Below are 19,386 nucleotides of genomic sequence, written 5' to 3' on the forward strand. Positions count from 1 at the left end.
AATGGGAGCATCTACTTATTTTATTAATATGATTGAGCCTCACCTTTCTTCTTATAAAGCAATCAATGGATTTTCTGTATAAGCCAGTCCACTGTAGTGTTCCAAAATACTTATATGATCATATGCAATGCTTTGCTTAGGACCATTATGTAAAATAATTCTCACACTTCTCTTTTTAGTTTTTTTTTCTTTTATTTTCCTTTCCCATGCTCAACAGTTGTTTTAACATAACATTTGCTTGATCAAAACTAAATTCCATATATCTTATAAGTGGATTGGGATAAAGCTTACATTGACAATAAACTTTTAGCCTTTAACGTGCCAAAAACTTTTTGTTGTTGCAGTGGCAATCAGGTAAAACAGACCAAAAGAATGCCACCAAATACAATTCAAAGGACAAGAAATAATAAGAACTGTATGCAAAATTTAAAAAGCAGAATGTATCTATGTTGCTAAAAGTTGCTTATAAGGGAGATTGGCATTGTCCAAAATTCGTAAATAAATAAAATAAATACATGCAAACCTCTCTAATAGTACCACCACCATCTTTCTAACCTAATTCTTATTTACCAAAGATGAAACATTATTGATGAAAATTAAAGACTTGTCTGACCATTAAACCAGCATATAAGCCCAGCAAAATAAAAAAAAGTAGAAATTACATGCATCAAGATAATGACAGTACTTAGAGAGTGGCCTGTGCTAAACTTTTGAGATAGGTAAGATCAAGAAACAGGCACAGTGGGAATTGCAGGAACACTCTTTATTGTTGTATGGTAGAATAACAGAATTTTGAAAATTAGTCAGGTTTTATTTCTGCCCTATCTTATGCTTTCCTTTTTCTCTGGATTGAATAATATTTTTTGAATGCAATTCCCCTTAATAGCTTGCTCCTTCCTTTATCATGCCCAAAATCAGGTCTGTATTCCTTCACAGCCCTACCATTAAGTGTTGGTTCATACAGTAAGCTAACCCCAAACTGAATATACCACATGCTCGCTAGTGAGAAGGGTTAACCTTGTATATATGGGAAGAATTAAATTCAAATGTCAGCTTGGGACAAGGTGGTAGCACCATATGTAGCTATGGTAAATTAAAATTCCAGCTGTGCTAACAGAACAAGGGAACCACAAATTCCAGATTTCTAGTATGCTGAGCATAACTATAGTCTTAAAGGTCCTAAAGGATTACCTGCTTTCCAGTGGCACATTACTGCCAAGGACCCAGCTGTCCTGCAGCTGGACCGACTCGGGTGTGGTTTGCAGCTCGGCGGGCAAAGCAGCCGGCGGGGCCGGACTCTGGTTCCTCCTATTTGTCAGTGAATTTCTGTTAAGGGAGGTGATAGATGGGTGATTCTGTGCTGAATGCTGCTTGTGAGAAGGTGGCAAAGGTTGCAGGGTCGACTGGCCTTGGTTATTTGGAGGTTGCTCTGAGAAGAAAGAAAATTAAAGTTTGTTATAGATCATCCTTATCTTTGCTAAAGCTAAAGCATAAACTAATAGCCCATTTTCAAAAATATTAGCATATATTCTATCAGTTGGTTTCAGTTACATTCTTTAAAACTTTACCCTTAGTAGGCAAAGATCTAATTAATATACAGCAGATGGTACAACTACTTTTGGCTTTATTTTGATTTTTAATGACTCTTATCAATATCTATACAGGAAATCACGACATATCCCCTAATGTGATCTTATTTTTTTAAAGCCAATTTTGAAATTAAACAGGTAATTTCAACAGAATATGTTTCTGTATATATCCCTATAATTATGTAATGAAGAATCTTTTTAAAATAAAAAAGCAAGCTTTATTTAACTGTAATAAATTATTGCAATTTTGCTGCTAAACAGCAGATTATCCTAGTTTAGTGCCTTTCAAATCAGGCAGATCTGCACTATGATCTGCTAATAGATGCTAACTATCCTCTAGCAGAAGGTCACTCTGTGAAGCAGATGTTGCTTCATGGATATTTAACAGACTGAATCACATCTGATTACAATGTCAGAAGACTCATATACTTAATGACCGTTACATCCATTAGAACACATATAGAACAGATTTTCCAATTTCACACTATGTGATATAACTATGTTTCAAAGTGAATCACAGGTAATCAGAGAATCTTGTAATCACAACAATGGTATAAAAACGTTAAGTCTCTCAACAACAATAAAAAAATATCCCAGGCAGGATAACTAGCATTGGTTTTTAAAATATCATATCCTATATTTAAGATTTTTTCACCTTGCTTATATAACAGAAACACATGGCAGATATTATAGACCAGGTATGTTTCTGCCTTATGTGCAAAAGGATTTTTTTCCTTATAGATATCAAATTGGTCATTTGTTTTAGACTAACAAAAATGTGAAGTGGAAAACAAATATACACAGTTTAAGGATGACCGAAATTAAAAATGTAAAACATTCTCAACCTTTTCTTGGAATTTGGCTTAGAAATACTTCAACAAAAGCATATGATGCATATGAAGAATGTGTTATTATTCAGGTAACATACAATTAATCAGCTATGCCCTTATCAACACCAGTGGGTGTTAGTGCATGTGATTAAAATCAGTATAGAAAGCTTTAGGGCTTCAGGATAATTTAAAAGACTAAAGCTCACAACAGCTTTTAAAAAGAATCTACTTAAAACTTTATCTGATTTAGATTAGATGTTAATTATCAGTCAGTAGAGAATTAACTTTCATCATTATATGAAAATATATATAAAATGATCAGCTGCACAACAGGAAACCACATCTTATGTTTCTATATATAGAATACTAATTTTGCCTTCTGACTGAAAAACAGACTAATATTTTTGCTATGTGCTTATTCATACTTAACAAGTCTGCTTTCTCAGTGTAGCTTTGTTTAGCAAAATCTTAGCAATACAAACTACCATTTTATAGTACAGTATCCTAGTATTTCAAGATCATATTCTCCCCACTCCTTTTAAGCAATAAAAGCACCAGTGATACAAAGGAGGTGAAAGTGAAATCGTTTTACTCATTACTTTATTTAATGGGGAGAGGGGGAGAGACAACTGGAACTCCCTTTATGGCAACTGTAAATTCCCAGTGAAGAAAAGCAACAACAGCGCAGGCCTATCCTTCTCTGATTTTATATATTTATTTTTAATTGCTAATCAAACTTCCCTCCTGCCAATTCAGCAGGGTTTGCTTTGAAATAGGTCAGCAGGGAACTAAGCCTAGGGCTACTGTAAAATAAACCAGTGAACAATATTTTCATCATATAGTTTAACAAAATGTACTTGTGCAAATTTCACCTCTACAATTAATTTAAAGAAGCCCCCCCCCTTCAAAAAAAAAAAGATAAGTAACTTAAAAATCATTTGGGATTTTATTTGGGGAGATTCCATGTAAAATCAGGCTATTTTAACTATAGATATATATTACGACTGTATTTTTGTGTGAAACATTTCTTTCACATCATTTTCAAAGCATGTAAAATTCCCAATAATTACCTTGACATAATGCAAAATACACTATTTTTCTACAAAAATGAGGTCTCTGTTTTTTATGTGACTATTTGGCCAGATAGAGTGCTGTTGAAAACTCCAAGTGAGAGCTAGAGTGGTTATTAGAGAAGAAAAGGCAAGCAGGCCTTATACAATCAAGATATAATCATGCTGAAAAGCATCCAATAGTCTTGGCAGTGGATCAATATTGATGCCTATTCTTTCTATAAAGATCCTGTATATGGAATAGTTCCAAACAGTCCTCCAGATCAGTGATCCTTTAACATGGGGAAGATTACACAGGACTAGTGTCTATTTCTGCCAGATACATGTTGTCTTATTGTTGTGATTTTAAAGGTAATGTTACATTAGTGATCCAAGATTTTTATTTGAAAACTTGAGTCTTCCAAGATAGAAATAATGGACCACAGGCAAAAACTATGTAGGCAGTTTGACACTTGAGTCTAAGATGGTCTATATCTTTCATAACTTTTGTGGCAGACAAATGTTCAAAAGGTGCAGTTTTTCTTGTCACTTTGCTGCAATGATAGGGCAAGCCACAGCTGTCAAAACCTATTCATTCCATATAGCTATTAGAGATGCTGGAGCGCCTTTCAAAGCCAAGTTTTGGCAGGTCTAATTGATACATGTAAAAGATTCTTTTCAATCTTAGTGAAATGTCAGTCAGTTGTTGAGTGATTCTGAAGCAGCTGTGGCCAACTGCATTCTAAGTTTTTGGCTGACAGTTCCATTTTGATGCTAAATAAAGGGAAAAAAATATTCAGCCTACTTGGTTTCAAGACAACAGCTACAATGAATGATTAGAAAAAGCCACATATTCAACAAAATGAAGGATCATGGAAGTGAACAACTACATTAATTTAACTAGGGCAGGGAAAAATACATTATTTAGGCATTCAAAACATAAAATATATCATATGCTTGCTATACACTAAAAGTAGTTCAGCAATCTCATTCAACCAAGGCTGAAGTATACATAACAAATATGTTCCACTGTATAAATTATCTTTGTAAGATAAAATCACAATTCTATGAAAACCGATGAGCTAATAATGCACTGATAAGCAATGAAGTGGTTAAGTATAACTTATCTAATTTTTCATATTTACTAAAGATATTTTTGAGCAAAGTGGAAGCAGTAACAAACTTAATGCTGGCACATACAGTCCTACAATCTACAGAATATGCTGAATGGCAGTGAGGGATTGAAATTACTTAAGTCCTCAAAATCAATGATTGTCACATAATGCATATACATATAACTTTTTGCTGTCACAAGCCTAGAAATAATTAATCATAGTAATATGACTACCATGTATTTGCCAGCATCTATACAAATAGCAAAGAAGATTCTTCATAATCTAGACTTTCAATGCTATGGATAGTGTAGTTGGGAAGTGTTGAAAACACTTCTTTATTGACGAGACTTCTAGCAACTTTAGTAGTAAAATATTCAGGCCGAGCTTATTATATTATCAATGGATAAATCAAAATCACTTATCCATAGCAATCCTTCTTCCACTGATAATACATCAATATTTCATATCATGTACACATGGCAATTGTTTTAGATCCAACATTATCATGAAAAAAATATGATACTCAATTTCTGAAAAGGACCATAACATTTACTAGTTTCAGTAGTATGAACTGGTCAGAAGTATACTAAATAGGCTTAGACATCTGTGGTAAATCATATAGACTTAGAAACAGAGGATTAGTATAGAGTAGGGAGTGAGTAACTTTCATCAGCAGAAGAGCCACATTATCCTTCATATGGCATATTGAGAATTATGATCTCTTTGGAGAGGGATTTCAGGACTTTATGGGGGGTAGTAGATGCTGTGAATATTTGCAAACTAAGAATTTTGGCATCAAAATTTAAGACTTAAAAAAACAACCAAAGAAAAGAAAAAATTCAAAAAATAAGTATAATACTGGAAAGCAAAAGAAAAGGGGAATACAGAAGAGAGAAATAGAGGTAGAGAGACAAGGGGGTAAAAAGGGGAGAGAGATGAAGAGAGGGAAGAAGGAAAGGAAAAGAAGTTACAAAGGACCGGAGCAAGATATAAAGAAACAGGACCTATTTAGAGATAAAGGGTGAAAATCTAACTGAAAAAGGTATTCTGTAAAAGTACATAAGATTGTATTGTTATATTAGTAATAGAAGTAACTTTAGAAAATTGGAAACAATGTATGATTAAAATGAGGGATAAAACAGTTAGTGTAATTTAGTGAAATGTTTGTGAATAAAATAAGTGAAATAAAATAAATGAGAAAATTGAATTAGGAAGGAATGGGAACATTTTAATTAGTTAATGTTTTATAAAATATAAGTGAAGAGGGGGGGAATTAACTATGAAAAGCTTATAATTGTTCCCATAGAAGTATGATATTTAATTGAAAAGTAATGTTAAAGATGTTAAGATTTTAATGAATATTAATATTAATGATAGAATTGAATTGGAATGGAATGTTTTTTAATTATATACATTTATAATTTTTTTTCTTTTTTTAAGAATATAGTATGTATTTTAAGAATGTACCAAGCAGAATCCGAATGAAAGTTATGTATTATATTGAATGTTACAACTTTAGGGAAAAGATATAAAGGCGTCATACTCCAATTGGTAACTACAGGAGAAATTTTGTTTAACGAGAAAAGGTAATAGATAATTGAAACAGGACAGACAAAAAAAGTAATCTGTCAGCTTTCCTGTTTCCACGCAATACAGAACTGAATCAAGATCAAACATAAAAAAGTTTAAAATATTAGTTAGACTGAGGATTTGGTCTCCAAAGGTTTATGTTCTGATGCATGATTTCACTGACTTTACTGAAGATTTTAAGCTAACTATAAAAAAAGATTGGGACTATAACTACTTACTATTCCCGCTTCACAGAATTATTCAACAAAGAAAATTACAATAGTCTTCAGTATTCGTTATTTTTTTAACCTATCAAATACACTAGAATGTAATGAACAAACCATTATTCAGTCAGCATAAAGTATAGTTTCATAGTGTTTGTTTTGTTCTTGGAATCTTTAAATTGAATTTAGCGATTCTTATAACTCTTAAATATGTGACATACTTCACTTTGTATGATCTTTTTTTAAATCAGAACCTTTATCAAAATATAGTAGGTACTTCAATTTCTTATATGCTATCATTACTGTACTTGAGTTAACCATTACAATATTTACAGTGGCAGGTTATTTTAGTTTTGCCTTAAAATGTGTTACAAATAATTCTCATAATAGAGAACTGTTCTTAACAGGCAAAAGAAATTGTTTGTGATATAAGGTGCTATATTGGTGAACTATCAAGAATGTTGATATTTATGAAGATTATGTGGAAAAGACAGAACTCCCAACTTAAAAATTCTGCTCAACCCCTGAAATCTACTCTACTTATATTCTATCTCACTATGTAACTCTACTAAAAACATATATTTTAGTTTTTAAAGAACAGCATTATCTAATATCTTTAACATTTTATTTTATTTCATTTAAACTTTTAGAAAATTGAGAAACTTTTTAAAACCATACAAAATGAAAGTTATATTGGAAGAAAATAAATTACATGTTAGCTTGTTCCTATGTATTTACCATATAAGAGTTTGAACAATATTGGTAGCCCTTACTTACCAACTACTTGTTCAGTGATTATCGAAGGTTATGAACTATACACCCCCCCCCCCAATGTGATCGCCATTGCAGTCAGTACACATTGTACTGTGTCTGACTTTTTAAAATTTTTCTCCTCACTTGCAGAGTGGAGAGGAAGGGATTAGAAGAGAGCAAACAGGCATACAATAGAGAATAAACATTGAAAACCAGTAGCCGTAAGCACACAAGGTAAACAGCTAGTGCATTCCCCACTATGCACCAAACACAGTACCTCTTCTTTCACCACCAACATCCCGGAAAAGAAGGTGTTCATAAAACAATTTCTGTAGGCAATCTTCTTTTGCTCCACCCCCAGAGTGGAGAGATTGGAAAGGAAGATATTAGGTAGAGTAAGCAAGCATAAAGTGGAGAACACACGGACTTTTGCTGAGAGATGTCCATTTCCCATTGTGTGCCTACTTACTTTCTTCTAATTCCTTCCATTTCAGTGGATACACACACACACACACACATTCTGTTCTTATTAATCATTTATTAGTGCTGGGGTGAGCATTCCAAAAATAGGGGGAATGGTTAGGCGGCAAACAAAAGAAAACTGACTGTGAAACTGACTAACTAGGTCTCTTAATAGCCAGAAAGTACAGTTGTGGTCATGTGATTTCTCACTTGGTGACCACTTTGCTTAGTGCTCAAGATGCCAATCCAAATTATGGTCTCTAAATGAGGACCATAATAGAACTGTGCCGAATAGAACTTACAAAATAAGATTGGAAAAGAAATAAAAACTAGTCGAACGTAGAAAAATCCATCTTTTTCTTTTACTATATGCACATGAGAAGAAAAAAGTCTTAATGGGAAAGCAAGATATGGCTCCAATAACTTTTTGCTGAATTTATGGTTAACAATATGAAAGTTATCAGGATTTTACTGAATTCTAGGCACACCATTTAATCCTTTCCAATGTTTCAAAATAATGAGTATAAAGTCACAATTATGAATTACATTTAACTGGGTCTCTTCAAGAGCTTTAATTTGGAAAACAGCAAAAAAATAGCAATTTACAGACAGATGATGTGGACCTCTGCGACCTATTATAAATGTGAGTCAGTTGCCAAGCACCTGAAATGCAACCATGTGTGTCTATGTGTGTGGGGTGTGCGTTAAATTAAAATCAGTTAATTTATGTGTGTTTTATGAATAAAGCCTGACAGGATGAAGTAATGTATTTGGTAGTTTAACTAGGCATATGCATAGAGCAAGAAAGGAGTCATGTTTTGAGATCTAGGCAAAACAGTTTGATTTGTAACGTTTTGTTGAAAAATTGAAATATCCAGAATGATTGAATATTTTATATTCTACATAAATCAAATCTAAATAAAAATTTTAAGTGTTCCAGACAATGGTCCCTTGTTCTTCCCTATTTCAACTCAGGTCTATAAAAAATAGGAAAACTGCTATTTTATACGAAGATTTTTTTTTTAACTAAGATTCAGTGAAAGAGGATGAAAATCTCAGCAATTCGATTGCTTTCTTCTTTTACGGTTCAATTTATTTTTCAGATTCCTAAGATGGAGACCTTCTCAATATCTTACTCAGGGTTCCTATGTGAACTGTGAAGATCCTTATACTGGAAGAATAGTTAGTTATAATATGAACCTATTTCCACTTTTAATGATACATTTAAACTATGTTGGCTGCTACTTACCATCCAATTTACAAAAATTTAAATTCCACAGGTAGCAGTTGAGGCAGCAGTTTAGCACTTTTCGCAGCACAAAAAGTCAAAGGAAAATCTGAGCCTATGTTGATGATACCTACATATGTGCTCAGGAACTGATATCAAAATACATCTGTTCTTCCTTTTCCTGTTTGTGACTTGCTATTTAGAAGCAATGTAGGAAAGATCTTCAAAATGTAGAAAGTAATCCTCTGTAGAATCATTCTTGGGACTATAGTAAACTTCTTTAGTGCCATCATTAGCAGTCATGGACTATTCTTCAGGAAGTGATAGATTATTCTCTTAATAGACTAACCAAGTTGGAAGGGATTCTTGAAGGTCTTCTAGTCCAACCACCTGCTCATATACCTCTACCCTATACCATTTCATATAAATGTTTGTCAAATCTCTTCTTAATCTCCAGCTCAGGAATTGCTAGAATTGCAGACTAGACTGACTGGGCGAACATCAAATACAATGTTCTCCCTCTGCTTATGCTGAAAAATTGATGCCTTCCCTCAACTTCACCTACTATGCAGTTATCTGAGGCAGCCATCAGACAAATGTATTCTACTGGCAGTAATTCACATCTCATTCACATCTCTTCAGCAAAGAATAGTCTACAGTAGTTTTCAATCTCTGAACATGTGTTTAAATGATAGCTGTTTTCTCTTCAACACCTTTATGCTTGGCCTTGGGAATGAGCAAAGAATATGTGATCGGTTAAAAGAGAGCTTTCCCCCAAAATAGGCTAGTACTGAAGAAGTAGAACGTGTGACAAAAAATTAAACAAAAACTTATCTTGATTTTGTTTAGCATAAGATGAGCCAAGAGAAACTCTGGCAGGCTTTTAAAATTTTGGAATTCAACTCCACAGTCATAAAGAACATTGTGGAATCTCAGCCCTGCTTGTTTTTTTTTACCTTGCCTAACTTGAAGGGCTGGCAATTCCATCCGCTCATCATCACAATCCAGGTGTTTTGGTTTATTTGAGATGTGTGCCTTTGAGTCAGTCTTTACTACTGGAGACTGCCTTTTTGCAGTCTTCCTGGTGATATTTTTGAAGTAGTTTGCCTTTTCTTGTTTCCAGGAGCTAAGAGAAATGATGGCTCAAACTCATCCAGCTGACTTTGCACCTAAGGCAGGATTTAACAGGAGTCTGCCAGTTTCTAGCCTGGCACTTTAGTCACTACACCTAACTGTCTCTCCGTGGGATTTACTTTTAAGGTATATTTTAACAATGCAAATTTAATTAATGTTATGAAAATCCTGCGTTTAAGAAAGGAATACACAAAAGAAAAGAGAGAAGGAAAATACTTATTATTTCTATTAAATAGAAACAAAATAATATTTATTTTACAAGTTCAAAAATGTATCAGATCTGACTTACTGAGAAGACAAGCAAATGTAAGGGAGTACAGGTAAGTCCTTGACTTACCATAGTTCATTTAGTGACAGTTTGAAGTTATGACACTGAAAAAAGTGACATGACCATTTTTCACACTTCTGACCATTGCAGCATCCCCATGCCCACATGATTTATATATGGATGCTTGACAACTCACATTTATGACAGCTGCAGTGTTCCAGTGTCAAATTATCACCTTTTGCAACCTTCTGACAATGAAAGTCAATGGGGAAACCAGATTCACTTAACAACTATATTACTAATTTAACTACTGCAGTGATTCAATTAACAAATGTGGTAAGAAAAGGTGTAAATTGGGGCAAAACTCACTTAACAAATTTCTTACTTAGCAATATAAATTTTGGGCTCAGTTGTAGTCATAAATCAAGGACTACCTGTATCAAGTAGAACCAGTGGTAGTATTCAAATTTTTTGTACTACTGGTTCTGTGGACATGGCTAGGTGGGCGTGGTATGGTTTGGTGGGTGTGGCTTGGTGGGCATGCAGGGTAAGGCTACTGTAAAATCCCCATTTCCACCCCACTCCAGGGGAAGGATATTGTAAAATCCCCATTCCTTCCCACCCCACTAACCTGCTTTCCAGCTCCATTCTCCTGTGCAGGGCAACAAAAGACCGAGTGAATCAGCTGGGACGTGGGAGGCAGTGAATAGATGGGGGTGGGTCCAACCAGAGGTGGTATTTACCAGTTCTCTGAACTACTCAACATTTCCGCTACCAGTTTTCCAGAACCTTTTAGAACTGGCTGAATACCCCCTCTGAGTAGAACCCACCTAGTTTTGCTGCTTTACAAGCTTATATGAGAATATTATAGAAGGTGTACTGAAATTAATGCAAATTCTGTATAACAAATAATGCAGTTTGACAGAGGGCTATCTATCTAAAACAGCAGATTCATATTTTAAACTAGTCGTATAACTATCTACAGATTCTTCATTATCTTGCTAGGCAAATGTTATTGTGTACTTATCACTTGTAAAATCTACCTTACATTTAAGCAATTATGCTTATCTGAATTGTACATAAAATTAGCTTCTAGTTATATTTAGGCAGTTAATAATTACCTATCATTTAAATGTCTTCTATACCAGCTACATAAAAGAATTATATTCAGAAGTAAACTGTGCTTTCAGTTTGCCCTTCTCAAAGTTATGTGCGTTCTATAACAGTTTAGGAATGAGCATAGTAAACTGATAATTTCTGTACTTCCAATTTTCTCCAAGTCTGTTCAGCAATTTTTTTAAAAAAATCAAGTTTCAACAGCCAAGATGTGAAAGGAAATATTTACAGACTTTTTGCATCAAACTGCTTCTACTTTTTGCTCTTCTTGCAGAGGACAAGAAAAGGGAATTAATTCTTCTTTTACTTCTAGGGTGAAAGAAGTACTTAATCTTGAGTACTTAAGAAAAAAAGCCCAATAAACTGTGAGGGTCTTCCTATCTTACAGCAATAGTATATTTTCAGGTCAGATAGATATATGCAGGTTTTAAATATTCACAAGGAAATTCTCTACAGAAACAAAGGAGGGGAGTAAAAATTGACTTTGATACTTATTGAAATGATCACAGTAAATGTACAAGCTCAAACTACTGCAAAGATGTTTGGGGAATCTCTTAAACTTTCTTTATCAGGAAAACCTGAAAGAAGAATGAAGGCAGTTGTCTCCTGATCCTCAATCATTTAAGATACAATGTGGGAGAAATGTAATCCAAAGCTATAGAATACAAAGTCTCTTTTCCAAAAATCCATACCACCTTTTTCAGTCAACCAAATTTAGCTGATGCAGAACAATTTTCCTTGGCACACTGGGCATTCTTGCTTGTTAAGATCAAAGAGTTTCATGCCCATGCTCCTGGCTTACTGGTAAGTGAGCCATAATTTATCTTATCTTTTAAAACAAGCTACGCATGAAACAATAGAGTGCATGTAACAGGAGATTATAATTGGTAGCTGACAGGTTCAGTCTATACACTCACCTGGCTTCTAAATTTGTCTGATCTGGAAAGAGAAAGATCTAAACAAATAAGCAGGAGGAATTTTCAATTCAATTTCTCCTGAACTAAATATGCTTTTTAAAGTACAAGATGAGATATGAAAGGGATCAATCTGCTCTTTCTACCTACTTCTGTTGTAGAAGAGAAACAATTAGATTTAGAAAAAAAGGAGTATGAATAGACATTGATCAGAATTATAGTATTCTATATTTAAATATTTTAGCCGTTAGCTAAACAAATCACCAGTTTTTCATACCCAGGGATCAGAGTCCAGGGATGTCTTAAACAATATGGATATACAGATAACAGTTTGTTCACTTCTTAGCACTTCCTACTACATTAAATGGATATATGTAAATTCTAAGTTCCAGATATCCCATCTTGGTCCTCTCTCCAATCAGTAAAAGCAGACTTGGGAAAAAGCCTAAAATATACTGCTTGCCATTTAACTTCAAAACATTCCTACATTGTAGTTTAGTATCAGGAAGGAATCCTGCTAAAAGAAGTATTATTTATAGTACTTGTTTTCCTTATCTGGGAATCATTGTTTTTTATATCTACTTAGGCATCATCTATCTAAAAGCAACATACAGATGGAACAATCTCCCCCAAAGACTATTTAACCATGATATTATAAAGACCGCTCAATTCAGAACTAATAAATCATCAAGAGTTTATAAAAATTTGGCTTGTGGAACCAAACAAAATAGAGGTTATTTTCTTGACATAAAGGTTACTGAGCTAAAATACAAAGATCCCATACGCTCTGATTCCCGTGCTGCAGCATTCGTATCTGGAAAAATAATAACTTAAGAGTATAAATGTACAATATGCATGTATTAGTACCTAGTATGAGTTTATTTTATTTTCAAATAATTTGAATTACGAATAGAATAAACACTAATCCAAACAACACATTTTATAGAATTACAAAGAAAAAAGTATAGAAAAAGGAAAAAAATAACTTCTCCCTGCAAACCAACAAGTAAAAACAATTTAAATAAGTTATCACTATCTGTTAACACAACATATAGTCTTTTTATCCTATAATTAATTTTTTTACAAGAAAATAAATTCAAAAGCCTTCTAATTCGTTCTTTGTCAGCAAAAGTCCAGTAAAGAAAAACATATAATTAATTTTCATTATCTAAGCCAACCCTGTATTCCTTCCCTGAATTTTTAACTATTTTAATATATAATTACTACAAATATAGTCTCAGAGCTTATTTTCTTTAAAAAAGTTAACATTGGTCTTTTGTATTACTGTAAATAAACTTTATCCTTTTACTTATCATTTCTTATAACTTTCAAGTTTTTAATAGACCTCCTTTTTAAATCCAGTAAGAAAAAGTTATCCACACTGTTTTTCTTGTTTAACAATTGTTAATCTTCTTTTGCCTGTTTTATCTGTGTATCCAATATATCTTTCTCTATATCCTTTTTATTGTTTGACACAAACCAACATTCAAAATAATTTCAAGTTATCTGTTGTAATTTGACTTCTTCTGTAATTTTAATGACACACATTCTTCTATTATATCAACTAATTTTGAAGACCAATATTCAAAAAGATTGATTTGTTTTGTCATTGTTAATAAAGTGAAGTGAAATAAATAAGTGAATAAAGTGCTACCTCCCCGGTCCTATTATCATATTTCCTGTTAAAAGAACCCAAACAATCATTTCCTGTAGGAAGAATACTTTTGATTAAATCAAAACTATACAGGTAGTCTTCCACTTAGGACCACAATCGGGACAAACACTTTCTGTTGCTAACCATGGCAGTTGTTAAATGAGTCACACTCAATTTTACATTCTTTCTTACCAGGTTTATAAAGTGAATCCCTGCAGTTTATTTATTTATTCAATTTCTATAGCCACCCAACACTACTAAGTCAATCTGGGCAGCTATAGTTCACAGTCAAGTAAATCCAGTTTTCCACATTGACTTGTTTATCAGAAACCAGCTAAAAATGTTTCAAATGGCAAACATATGACTTTGGGATATTGCAAACATTGTAAATAGATGCCAGTTGCCAAGCGCCCAAATTTTGATCAGATCACGGGGATGCTGCAATTGTTTAAGTGCAAGGACTGTGCCTTTTTTAAAGGCCATTGAATGGTCATTAAATGAATAACTGCAAATTGAGAACTACCTGTAATTTTAACTATGTCTGTCATAACTTCAATTATGTCTGTCAAAATCCATATTCTAAGCACCGCTTTGCTGTTTAATCTAAAAAATATTTTCCACAGCTTTTAAAATCATATTTAAAATATCTTATTCCAAGGAAAAGGCAACTTAAATTACCTGAAAGAATTCAGTAAAACCTTGCTAATCTGAAAAGTCTTAATTATTTCTAGTACAAAAAATTAGTAATAATCTAAAGACAGGAGTAAGAAATGGGGCTCAGATGAGCTTTATGTTCTTAAAAGGCTGTTATGAGTATGTGCTTAATGATATTCTCGACTCTCAGCCACCCAACTCATAAGACAATAGGTAAACAACAGCTCCTGCTGTCTACTGCTAAGGTACAAGGGTCCAGAATTATGAGTCATTTCAACAATCTTTCCTTCCTCTAAAGATATTTTGCTGGTCTGCATCCAGCGTTCAGCCACAAATTTCCTTGTAAAACATCAACTTGCCGTGGCATTATATGCTAAGATACAATTTCTTAAGATTAGAATTATTTGTGCATAGTAAAAAAGACAAACTGAAGTATGTGTTTATATACTGTATAGCAGAGACTTGTAAATAAACCAAGGATGTTAGGTTCCAAAATACACCCCAAAATTGGGTTTCACTTATCCGTAGATGGCCTAGAGGGCAATACTTTATAATTACCTATACATTATGTATGTATTCACATCCCTGGAGCATTTAGAATGTTGTGGCACATATGAAATAAAAAATTCTCAAAATTGTATTTATGACCCAATGGGTGGTGTGATAATTTTAGAGTTGGGGAGATTGTCAAACAAAGAAATGATGAAAAGCAATATATGAAACAGCACGTGGAGATATAGTTTGCAAGGATAGAAAGGCATAGGCAGAGAGATGAAATAAAGGGTGTTGGTCTAAATTACATTAAGCTAGCTTTCCTTTCAAATTTTTAATCTCATGGCTTAATTTCTTTGTCTTACTTCAGCACAATTTTGTACAAAAGTACAACACACATATATGTCTATTTATTTAAGCACACATATACACACTTTCTGTATTATATATTTTGAATAATCACTAGAGAAAAGTAACTATTGGCTCCCTCTTTAAAACAGTAATTCTAAGAAATTCAACCAGGTAACATTAATATAATTTGTTTATATATTTGTCCATTTTATTTTGTATGCTCATTACATATTACATTATTCAAGTATTGTTTAAATTAAGTCCTGGAGATTATATTTCATTTTGTTATATTGCAATATTTTAATTATTCTGAACTAAAATAGTGAGGCTTCCAAAGTTAGTAATCAAATGGTAGTTTAAAAAAATCCAGAATTTCACAAAGAGTTACAAATTATTTTTAGCACAAATTTGTCCTATTGAGAATATCGTCATCATTCCAATAAATACAATTCAAGATCTGTACCTAATATTTTGTAGCATTACCAGGACTTTTGTACTCAAAGGTTATGTAGCATCTTTCAGAAACACCTTTAAGATTTGTTGGTTTTATCAACTCTTCCTAGAGTGCCTGCTGACAAATCAGCAGTATATCGCAAATAAGTGAAGAATATGAAGATATACAAGTGTGAAATTTATATAGTCTGTTGTTTCTACTATGTCATATAGATTTGGGAAATACAACAATGTAAGTACTTAGTTTCAACACCCCATGCTGTGCACTTCATCCCAGTAGCAATTACAGCAAGAGTCCAACTGTAAAAACGTGATGGAGATGCTGTGCAGATTCAAAGAATCAAAAGCACAACTCATAAGAAGTGCTTCACTTGGTTTCTGAAGCATTTTTGCTACAGGCACATGGTGGCTATGAGTTACAAGGTTATTTTTATTCTTATCATTTTCCAACTCTGCAGAGCTGAAGCTATTCCTAAACAATCAAGAAAAGTAAAATTATCTTAGATATCATTTAAAATTGATACAGAAAATGTTTATGTGTATATTAAGAGTCAGTGAACAAACACAGTTAAAAATAATATATTCAGACACGGGATATATTTCTGATAAAGCAGTCAATTTATACAAATAAAAAAAACCCATCATTTTAATATTTTTGGCAAACTATACCGACAGCTATCTGAAGCAATTGTATGAGTCAAATGCTGCAGTTTTATTCAATAATAACCAAATCATGCTAGTTTATATTCAGACAGCATAACAATAACTCTTGGTAACATTAAAATCAAATGTGTCAACTGAACTCTTTAAATAATTCAATCACATTGATGACATGAAATATAAAAGACTATTTCTTACTAGCATGCAATGTGTCTTGCATACAACAAGGAGGATTCTATAGATCCTTAATTACTACAAAGCTGATTTTTTTTTTAAAAAAATACACATTCTTTTACAAAATTAAATTCCACATTGGCTTCTCATGCATCATTTCAAGTGATATATTTTAATTTCTATAAAATGTTGTCTTTCAATTTATGAGACATGAACAACTTCTCTATGGATTTATCTAAATCCAAAGCATTACTCTTTCTTTTGAAAACAAAAGTGGGAAAAGTGTGGGTATAGAAACAGAAAGCAAAGAAAGGCATTAATATAATAAAATATCAAAATAACTTAAGAATGAATTAAAATAAATTTAAAAATATGATCCCATTTTCTAAGCTGGAGTTAAGTGGACTTTTAAATGTAAGGAATATATAGATAGGTTTGATCAGACCCTTGTTTTTGTTACTTTAAAAAAATGAGGTAACTGCAGATATTCATTTAGGAACTGCCTTTTTAAAGACTATTCAAACTTAAAATGATGATTAAAATGTAACCTTACAACCAATCCTCACATTTATGACCTTTACAGGTTGTAAAGAAAAGGAAAGTTGAAGTAACACCAAAAGCAAAGTTGTAGTTTCATCTAGAAAGCACTTTATTTAACAATCAAGTTTCAGGGTCTAATTACAGTTAATCAATGAGGACAACATGTATAGTTAAGATCCCGATTAAAATTAAGCAATTTTTGCATTAAAGTATGTAGTGTTTTGTAATAACCTATAGCTAAGAATTAATCAGAAAACCAGAAATAAGGATTCATAAGGGAAGGACAAAAGGAAGATGATATTATGAATGTTTTCCAGAAAGAACTGCTGACTTTTAAAAGTTTGGATTAAATATGTTCAATACATTCTAAATCAATGAGTTCCCCTTATTTTTAAGCAGCTATTAATTTGTCATAGAAGAAAAGAAAATGGCTACACTGTTTTTACTAAGGGCACCATTTTGTGATAAATTATCATGTATTTTCAAATCCTTTCCTTCCGGCTTATACAGTTATCTGATATTTATGAATTCCAATGATCAAAATAATTCTGCCAATTATGGTGTTTCATTTGGCAGCACACAGTCAACTATGTAATGCAATAAACTATGCCTGAATGGTCCGTTTACCCCACAGCAAGTTATAAGGAAAACTCTTTCCTCTTAAAGGATTTGTCTCTTTGAAATGCACAAACTGTCAAGAAGCCAAGGGAAACTGGTGCTTAAAAAAAGACTGAGCAATGTCTGTGTGCATTTCAATTTCAGCCAACCGCAGTAAATGTTATTGGAGTTTTTGTGCTGTAAAATTGCTGCTTTCATGGCCACTGCATCTGACAATAGGACTCCTTGAGCTAGGATGAAGGAGGAAGGTTGATGTGCCTTCAAGCCAAAACTCTGTATTGTTTAAAAACCAAGGATACTATTTCAGAGTGTTCTTAATGGGTTAGTGACAGCAAGATTCATGTCAATAGTGCATTCAGACAAAGATACTAAATTGAGAAATCTCTTGAAAAATGTAAGAGCAGAAAATTTTATTCTTTTAAAACTATTTTTTTCCTGGAGAAGGTGAAAGGTTATCGAACTATTAGCTTTTTGTCATTGTTATTTTTGCTGTAATCTGAATGCTTCCATTTTAATTTTAACAATATTTTATTAAAACAATGCTAAGGAAAAAAATCCCTTTAAAATGGAGATACCCATAAATCTGGCTGTAAAGGAGCTTTTAAAATGCTCATACTACATTTGATGGTTTTCTTAAGAAAATCATAGTAACTGTAATTGTTAAAGTCTAAGACTTAAAAGTAGCCAATTATTGTTCTTTGATTTAAAAAAAATAGTTTGACATTCAACAATGTTCTAATGTATTAGTCAGTAAGCAGTGCTAAAATAAAGAATCTGAAAGAATGAGAAAATCTCAAATAATTATAGCAAATCTCTTAGCATGGTTTATACAGATATATTTCCATATACTTTTGGCAACTCTTTCATATTTACAGAACAATAGTACTCAAAGGAAAGAAATCACCTACTATTTTAATTAATATTAATGAGGGTTCAGAATAGGTTTCTTCAATAGAGCAGGTACTATTTGTTTCAACATGACTAATACTTGCCCAACTGCTTTATTTGCAGAGGCAAATAAAGATTCATTTCTCCTTCAACCTACTTTCTCAACTTTCTCTTGGCCTGGTATTTAAAGTCTAAATAGTCTAAAACTTCATGCAATAGGCTAAACATATCTAAAATGCCTTGATCATTTGATCAAATTGGCACAGAACTCCTTACCATTAGGGACCAATGCTCAAGTTTATACACCCTAAAATACAAAGAATATAAAGTTCAAATTTAATTTGGTAATATAAACTCTAACAATTATTATGGATAGCTACTCTGTTTAACTGCACTAATTCTTATTTCTTTCAGCATGGCAAGCAACTGTTAAAGACTGCAACGTGCATGCATTAAGTGGCCAGCAGAAGATCAAGAACAGATAGAAAGCATATATGGAGGACTCTATAGCCATTTGACTTACCATCAACATGAAAATGACATCCCAATTAATAAAGAATTAAACATCTTGAAAGAAAATGTAGAATGGGCCATGGAGATATTGCCGAACTGGAAAGGCCCAGGTGTTGATGGAATACTTGTGAAATTACT

General features: G+C 32.8%; 1 protein-coding gene across 23 annotated transcripts in view; it reads right to left on the minus strand.

Moving 5' to 3' along the window:
• TENM3 (teneurin transmembrane protein 3) overlaps positions 1 to 19,386 on the minus strand; it is a 660,890-nt gene that overhangs the window by 155,164 nt on the left and 486,340 nt on the right. For all 23 annotated transcript variants that reach the window (XM_087936357.1, XM_087936356.1, XM_087936366.1 and 20 more), the window contains one exon: positions 1,192 to 1,429. In XM_087936357.1, coding sequence (XP_087792483.1) covers positions 1,192 to 1,429 — 238 coding nt within the window. The remainder of the gene's footprint in view (positions 1 to 1,191; positions 1,430 to 19,386) is intronic.

This window comes from Pseudonaja textilis, chromosome 6 (assembly GCF_049901715.1).
Source record: "Pseudonaja textilis isolate UNSWEBS1 chromosome 6, rPseTex1.2, whole genome shotgun sequence".
Lineage (NCBI taxonomy): Eukaryota > Metazoa > Chordata > Lepidosauria > Squamata > Elapidae > Pseudonaja > Pseudonaja textilis.